Genomic DNA, 8,882 nt, shown 5'->3' with positions numbered 1-8,882 from the left:
TGTTATTTTAACATGAAAATGTGTACATTAGAATTCCCATAAGTAATAATATTTACAATATCATATAAATAAATTATTAATAATATCTTAAATAAATGGATTATTGTAAAAAATGTAAATCTCAAACTAGAAGTATAGGTACTCCTGAATTTATTCAAAAAAATAATAAATATAGGAGATTATCAGTATGTAGAAAATGTAATACAAATAAGAATAATATATTAAAACCACCAGAAGATATAGAAGTTTATGAATTATTTAAACCAGCTAGGAAACATTTTGAAATAAGACATTTTATACAAAGGGGTATAAATGATTGGCAAGCTGATTTGTACTGTTTTTATAGACCAAAATCTAAAAATAGTGATCCCAATTATAATTTAAGGAATAAACATAATGAAATTAAAGTTAATGATAACCATAAGACATTGTATAAAGATAATGATGGTTTTAAATATATACTTTTTATTATTGATACGTTTTCGAAGTTTGTTTATTATGCACCTTTGAAAACAAAAACTGGATTGTAAGTATCTGAGGCATTTTTACAAATATTTAAACATAATGTACCTAAAAAATTACATGTTGAAAAAGGAAAAGAATTTTATAATAAAGATTTAAAACAAATACTCAATAACGATAACATAACAATGTATAGTACAGGTACCGATAAAAAGGCATCTATAATAGAACGTTTTAACAGGACATTTGGTAATGAGATAAAAAAAGTACTTTATAAAAAAAAAAGATGGATCTCCGAATTACCAAATATTATTAAGACATATTATAATACAAACCATAGAACAATAAAAATGAAACTTGCTGATATAAGTTAGAAAAACGAGAAATATCTACTTCCTACTGTTTATAATTATGATATTACTAATTCTGTACCTAAATTTGAAATAAATTATATAGTTAGATTATCAACAATAGTTGATTTATATAGAAATAAATTAAAAACAAATTGGTCTAAGGAAAAATTTACAGTTGAAAAAGTTATGAAATCAAATATTGTTTATTATACAATTCATGATATAGAAGATATAGTTTATGAAGAAGAATTACTGTTATCATTATTATAAATGTTAAATTAAAATAATCTGACGTTCCGTAAAATTAGGGGTATGTCAGTTTTTGTGTAAAAATTTTTTATTATGAACTTAGATAAAGGAAGTGATATCTATAATAGTCAGTCTTACCGACCATGATTATTCTTATATTTCAGAGAAATATAAGAAGGAAAGGGTTGGGAGACACCGTGTCTCTCAAATCATTAGGATATCATATTTAAATATTCTAGTATCTGTATGGGTATTGTATCATAATCTGGTAATATTATTTTTTTTATCATAACCAAACGAGAATTTTTTTGTAACTTTCTTATTAACTATATTTTTAGTAAGTGTATCACGTGTTATTTGATTATATTCTAGTTCTATAATACTATCTTTATTTTTTTGTTCAATTAATTTTATCATTGATTCACCGTTAAGTTTTAACACATTTTGATTATTCAAAGTAAATCCCTTTATAACCGTTTGATGTTTATTATCGTTTGTTTCATAATAATAACTTTTAGGACCTGTAGATGCCCAATCTGTAATATGTACATTTTCACCTAATTCATCAGTCCATTCTCCCAACGGATTCATATACATTGATGCCAAAAATATTTAAACATTAATAATATTTACTAGCTGTTACATCAAATATAATATTTATATTTATGAAAATATTTTATTTTAACATAATTAAACATTTTACAATAATAATCTGGTACTTGGTAAAAAAATAAAACAAATGAAATGAAATATACTTTATGCCTTATGGTGAAGTTTTGTCGGACGAGGTAGTTGTATGACTTTTAGGTTTCTTTTCATGAACAGTTTCTATTAAATTTTGTAATGCCTGAAAATAGAATAAGTAAAAGGTACATTCATTGTTAAAAGAGATTCACTTAATTAAATGTATTTATTAAATATAATTATCAATAGAAGCATAATAATAGATAAAAATATTTAATACAAAATAGTATTAATTAGGGCAGTTTGATTGTCGTAATACACAGTGGATTGTCAAAAGTATTAAATAATTAAACATTTTGATTAATTGAAGATCTTCAAGAATTGTATAGTGCTTGATTGTTGAAATAGTTAAGGATCTACGAATGAATCGAATAAGCTATTAAAACAATAAAATATCGATAAATACAATCAATAGAAGTTTACCAGTTTAAGTAAAATTGGATTAAATATTTACTGCCAGGTTTATGATTTCCTCATTTAATATTTCTCAAATACAATGATTTATTGTTAGATCAATATTTAATTTACTTTTAAAATACTAAAAATTATACAGGTAATTCTGTTTGATGATTAGAATTATGATAAATAAAATTGTGTAGAATAACACACTATAATATTATCCACACTATCTCCAAGATAGGTCAACAGTTTTTGTAGGGCACTAATTTTGTAATAATGCTATTGTAATAAGAAATTCATTTTAGATTAAAACTTAAAGCACTTATGTTAAAATAAAAATAAATCTTTCTCTATTTAGTAAATATCATAATAGTTAGTTATAGACATATAGTTAGTAAGTTATTTTATAATAATTGCTAATACTAATCAATTAAATTTTCAACAAATCATAAATGTTTTATGTTTATAGCTTATACAATATTCAATAAACAAGAAACAACATTTAAAAAGAAACTTCTTTTATTTTTAGTACATTTTGGAGATAACTTTATATACTATAGTTTTTAGATTAAATTACAATGTACAGTATATCAAAATTTGATTAATCGGTTGCAACTACTTTAAAAAAAACAATCGTACAGCCCTAGTAATAATATCTATATTATTATATTATACAGTAAGTATACATCAGAGAATATATTTTATTAATTTTTAAATTATATTATTAATTTATTTTTATTTTTGACTACCAAAAATATTTTTTAAGTCAGGTAAAAAATATTGACCTGAGGTTTACAGTGTTCTTCAAGCCAACTGAACACGCAAGCAGACAGTTCAGTAAAATTGTTTACATTAATATTACAAAATGTAAAAAACAATCCATCGATAATATTCTGAAACTACAAAATATAATTTTTATTAGCTTCAGAAATAATAATAATACTTAGATGGCACAAAAATTGAATTTGTTTATTTATCATACACAACTAAGATAAAAAAATAAAACAAAATATATATATATATATATATAGAGAGAGAGAGAGAGAGAGAGAGAGAGAGAGAGAGTGTAAGAGAGATAGTAAAAAGAAGCAAACCAATTCAACATTTTAAGTTCAAATTGGAAACACGGAGGGGTAACCAACATATTATATTTTAATGGCATTTAAAAGATGTGATCTAAAAGAATGTCTGGGTACTAATTTTGCGTTTATCTTTAATTAAAGTTTATCTTTGATTAAATACATACAAATTCAATTTTAGGGAAAAAATGTATTTATATCTATTTAAAACAACTATAATAACCATTTGAAATTTTTCTTCGTCAGAAATTCTAGCTTCAACGTGACCCATTGGAATTTGTTGAGCATTTACCATTTGTTCATAATTAGTTTGCATTATTCGTAATGCAACAACTTCTTTTTGTAAAGCATTTCGTTCTTTTTCTAATGTTTTCTTTTGCCACAGTGAATACTAGTAAAATAAAAGTAATATATAAATATCAATGAACATTTGGTACATATATTAATAATTATATATATATGTGTATGCGTACGTATACAATAAACTACATAGTAAGAATACTTAGAAATAAATATGTATGGTTAAGACATTTTGGCTTGTATATTATAACAGGTAAATAATTGTTTACTATCATAAAATGTTATAATATTAATATTATCCTTATCACCTTAATGTATATAAAAAAAAATCATTATACATATTTTTTTTTCTCTTAATCTTCCAATTATCACTTTTTAATTTATTTTAAATTCTTAAGAGCATGTCATAATCGTATGTATCATCTCTGTCTTACAAATGTATAACATAGCAAAAACTGTTTTGCGCAGGACATCTTTTATCATGTTTTTTTCATTTGCTTATAAAAAATGATTGGATAGTGCTATTAAAAAAGAGCAAGCTGTTGCACAAATACATTTCTTCTATACGTGTTGTGAAAATTTGGTAGTTCTACAACAAATATGGTGCGAGAAAAGTTGTTCCTCGCAAAAGTTTTTGCTATATTGTACATTTGTAAGACGGAGACAATACATGCGGGTGTGACATCCTCTTAAGTTAAATTTAATTGTTTAAAATTTACTTGTATATAATCTATGGATTTTTGTAACACTGTTGCTTTGCTTAGTTTGTAACCACTGATATCTGTTTGTTGATAAGTTGAAACTAAATCATATAAACAATTATAGCCTTGTTTTATGGCTTCACGACGTTTTTGTTCAGATTGGATATGAGCTTCTCGTCGCTTTTCTGTGTAATTATTTGGTGAACCTTTGTCTTCACTGTCATCATCTTTTATAAATATAGAAAAACAAATTAAAAAGTTGGCAAGTGGATATCGCTCTGCTGTACAAGTGGGTCACTGTAATGGATAATTGAAATTCAATGATATAATATCATTGTATAGGGAAAAACAATTCTGAGGAAGACGGTTAGTCAGCCTATGATATAACTAAATTTATTTGTTAATATTATTGTGAATCAAGTGATTTATTTACCTATTTAGGTGGAACCTATTTATGTATAACATTTTCAATCCTTAACTACAAGTTGAACATTTTGTAAATTTTTAACTACAAAATTATTTTAGATTCTGAGCTGAGCTATGATGTGTTTTTTTTAAAATTATTTTGTTTTTAATATAAAATTTGTATTTGTATCAGTCATCACCTTTTACGACAGTGAAAATGCTTAGATTAAAACTTATGTGAAATCTTGAATTAAATTTTCAAATCTTAGCTTTAAAAGAAAAAAATTATGAATATCTATCTCAAAATAATTTCCACATTTTCATGATTTTTACGTATTTAGTCAAGATTCAAACTTTAATGCTTATAAAAAAAAATTGTGACTGCATTTTTAATATATTTCAACTGTCATTGTAACAATTTTTAGGACCCTAGCATTAATATTTCAAGCTTCTTTTACCCAACAAGTAACATCATTTTATTGTAATTCATAGAAAAAAATTTAAAAAATTTGAAACTGAAAATGTCCGTAAACAATTCAAAGCAAATCAAAATATTTTGAAAATTGTATCATGTATAAAAATTGTTAATATAAAAAAAACCAGTGAAAATTTCATGTATCTATGATAATTTGTTTCAGAGTTACACCAAAAACCAAAATTGATTTCGTCAAACCCTGATTTTAAGTAAAAATTCCTGCTTTTCCTGGTGATTTTGAAAACTACTGAGTAATGTTTACTTTTGAGCCCCCAAAGTACCAACAAGATTCACTTTCTCATCAGAAAAGATACGGTTGAAGAAAATCTAAGCATTTACACTGGTATGATGACAGACTCAAAAAAACATTTTTATTTAAAAAAAAAAACACATCATTGTAAAACCAATACATTCAACAGAATTTAAAATATGAGTCTATAACAACAATCATAGTTAAAAATATTATAAGATGAAAAGAAGCCCAGCCTAAGTAAATAATGGTTTAGTGTAGAATATTTGAAGAATAAAAACGTTGATATGAAATTTTGAAAATTATTTAGATTGAACTTAGAATCGTATTATTCTATTTATAGGTACTCCCTAACCATAACACGTACAATTAATTATGAAGAGACATCCAGTTATAAACTGTGATACAACTGGCATCAAAAATCCAGATAGGACAAATCTCTCATCCTACACTATTGTAAAAACTCATCTGGTATAAGTTGTTTATACCAAATTCTGCACATCGGGCCACGAAACTAAAATCATGGTTAAGAATTTTATATCATTATTAATAATTTAACTATGTCCATTATGAAAAATAAGAGAATTATTGAATACAAATGTATATATTTTCTAGGGAATACACCTAATGGTTCTAATATAATACCTAATGTACACAGGTAATTAAGTTACAAATATTTGATATTTATTAGAAATTTAAATTTATAAATTTAATTACATAAAAATAAATATGCTTAATTTTACAACTTGCTCACAAAGTTGACTTGTTATTTAAATACATACCATGACTACTGCTACTACTATGATGTCTAGGATGTAGGGAACTCCCACTACTAAATCGACTAAATAGATTTGTATTTTGTATTGGACTAGATGGTACAACTTTCATGTCTAAAAATGTAAAAATGTACATTAATTTATTATAATTAGTAAAATATATAGTTTTAGGCCAAAGTAGTAAAAAATACCGATGTATAAATAACTCATATAAACACAATATAAAATAACTCACTATCTATAGAATCCATAATTTCTTTTTAACGATTATAATGCATCAAATAATTTTATTTATCTGAAAAATAATAATATTATGCTTATAAATATTGTCATTAAGGGGACGTTACAGTGAAATTTTGTTGTCTCCGTCTTACAAGTGCATAACATAGCAAATGTTATGCTTAGAAGAACACATTTATCTCCGTAAGTTTAAAAATTAGAGCGAATCGATCTCTTATACAATTTGAAGGTAAGATTATTATCCAGACAATGGCATAGGCTTTTTATTATATTTTAATTTTAAAGCGAGTTATGAATATTTTTAGATGTACAAAAAGTATACAATATTAAAATACTCATAGCTCGCTTTAAAATTAAAATATAATAAAAAGCCTAAGTCATTGTCAAGATAATAGTCTTACCTTTAAATTTTATAAGAGATCAATTTGCTTTAATGTTTAAACTAACAGAGGTGAATGTATTCTGCTATGTATAAAAGTTGCAATGTTACGCACTTCCAAGACAGAGACAACTAATGTCACTCAAACTTAGGTTCATCGTTAATGAAATTATTACATAAAACTTAAGTATAATAAATAAGTCATAATTTAAATTTCTATGTTAGGTAATAATAGAAGTGTTCATATAATTGTGGTATATCATACAATACCATACAATACATTAAACTTTTTTGAGTATGGTTAGTATAAATTAAATGAAAAAAACTATAATATGTATGGAAGGATAGAATCTTTAAAATATTGATTATAAAATATACTACTAATGAATTTAAAAGCTTTTTACTGGCCATATTATGTTGATAAGTTTGTTAAGTTTCATGAACGGTTTATGTGCCTTACTCTTCCTGGAAATTTAAATGGTTTAAAATTGAAATAATTTTAAAATTAGTTATAAATATCTGTCATTTATTATAAGTTTGTTTTATCTGATCGAGGAAAGGTAGTGGCAGACTGAAAAAAATGGGTAAAAATTAAACAATTGACTTGACAATTGATTACTGAACAAACTCTTATACCTAATAATTATAATGGCCTTTGTAGGTATACCACTACATAAAGTATTGTACAGACTACAGGAATTAAATAGTTAATGTGTCATATTTTTTTTTTATATTGAATTGAATTGAGAAAATATAAATATATTTGCCGCCACTAGGAATAACTAATAGTAGCAGAATTGAATGCCAAGATCACTCGTGGTAACTATTGATTATTATTATTATTATTTTTTTTAATGGCTAAACAGAAAGCACAAAACTAAATTTCACTCTATAAACAGCCAAATAATCACTGTCATTTACTACATTTATATGATGGCGTTAAAACGTAATAATTAAGTGTATAGATAAAACAAAAATGCCATTTACCAATACCGGAGAGTTTGTCTGGTATTCCGCTGATGACGACAACCTGCGACTCACTCACTGTGTCACTCGTAGTAGATGCCTTTCCTCCTACTATGGGCGTGTGGAGAATGTCGCCAAAACCGACAACGAAGAAATATGATGGAAAATAGTACCTAATAACGGTTAACGTGTAGGTAGTTATAACATTCGTAAGCAAAGAAACAGTTAAGCTCAATCGACGTTTACAAATAATATATTATATTACGTGCGCTGCATTAATCGGTAGGTACCTGGTCGTGAGTCTTCGCCGTCGTCGTCGACACGTTGTTTTTTAGCGAACGTCACAGCACGACAGCCGTCCGTCGGAAATTGGACTATGTGCCTTGTATCAATTGCTGTTGGATTATTGCTAATGTAATCCTCGTCGGGTGATGGCTGTCCGTCGGAATACGAAACGTTTACAACCGTATAATTGGAAAACTTCGGACAAATGTGTCGAGTTCGGACACCGGACAATACTATAATATTTTCGTTGCTCTCTTATCATTTTAGAACGCAAGTAAAGTTGAAAACTGATAATAATTTAAATAATTATAAATAATGTTATCATATCACTTGATAAGGAGGTAAATACTGAAGACTAATCTTATTTTTTATAATACTGCCGAGTGAGGTTCAAATCGGTCTGATAATCGTACGACACTATTCAAGTGAATAATCTAATAATCTATTTCAATTATTGACTCTAAAATAATACCAATTATAATTATTACAACAATAATAATTATTAAAGCTATCCGCATCGGTCGCATTCAAACAGATAAAACCACGTAAAATTAAAGTAACATTTTCAACTACTGCCGATGTCTATGAAATTTTAAAAAATATACGAAAACTATCCCACCTTGCTCCTCTTTTTCTGTCAATATAATAAGTATCGATCGGACCCAATACCAGTGTTTCCGTAAACGCCGCAACATAATACTATAATAGCAATATAATTTTATTTACATAAAGCCATATTATAGGATATCGGTCACGAAGGAACAGCCGGCTGTTCACACACACACACACACACACACACGCACAATCACCTTTGTGATT

At 26.1% G+C, this 8,882-nt stretch overlaps 1 protein-coding gene across 1 annotated transcript; it reads right to left on the bottom strand.

Annotated features, from left to right (window-relative positions):
- Positions 1–1,708: 1,708 nt before the first annotated feature.
- On the bottom strand, positions 1,709–8,527 carry LOC100165807 (max-like protein X). Its single transcript, XM_001951866.4, has 8 exons — positions 8,069–8,527; positions 7,800–7,951; positions 6,429–6,488; positions 6,200–6,307; positions 4,306–4,514; positions 3,510–3,677; positions 2,993–3,106; positions 1,709–1,911 (listed from the first exon to the last, which is right to left on the bottom strand). The coding sequence occupies exons 3-8, from the start codon at positions 6,442–6,444 to the stop codon at positions 1,828–1,830; spliced, it is 699 nt and encodes a 232-aa protein (XP_001951901.2). The 5' UTR covers positions 6,445–6,488; positions 7,800–7,951; positions 8,069–8,527; the 3' UTR covers positions 1,709–1,827.
- Positions 8,528–8,882: the final 355 nt, after the last annotated feature.

Source organism: Acyrthosiphon pisum, chromosome A2 (genome assembly GCF_005508785.2).
Source record: "Acyrthosiphon pisum isolate AL4f chromosome A2, pea_aphid_22Mar2018_4r6ur, whole genome shotgun sequence".
Taxonomy (NCBI): Eukaryota; Metazoa; Arthropoda; class Insecta; order Hemiptera; family Aphididae; genus Acyrthosiphon; species Acyrthosiphon pisum.
This window is presented reverse-complemented; position numbering and strand designations above follow the sequence as displayed.

Bases quoted from the DNA above. Each gene is read 5' to 3' on its own strand.
- LOC100165807 (XM_001951866.4), bottom strand. The intron at 4,515-6,199 runs GTATGTATTTAA...TATTTATAAAAG, and splicing joins TAGTAGTAGCAGTAGTCATG to ATGATGACAGTGAAGACAAA. The intron at 3,678-4,305 runs GTAAATTTTAAA...TTATTTTACTAG, and splicing joins AATCCATAGATTATATACAA to TATTCACTGTGGCAAAAGAA.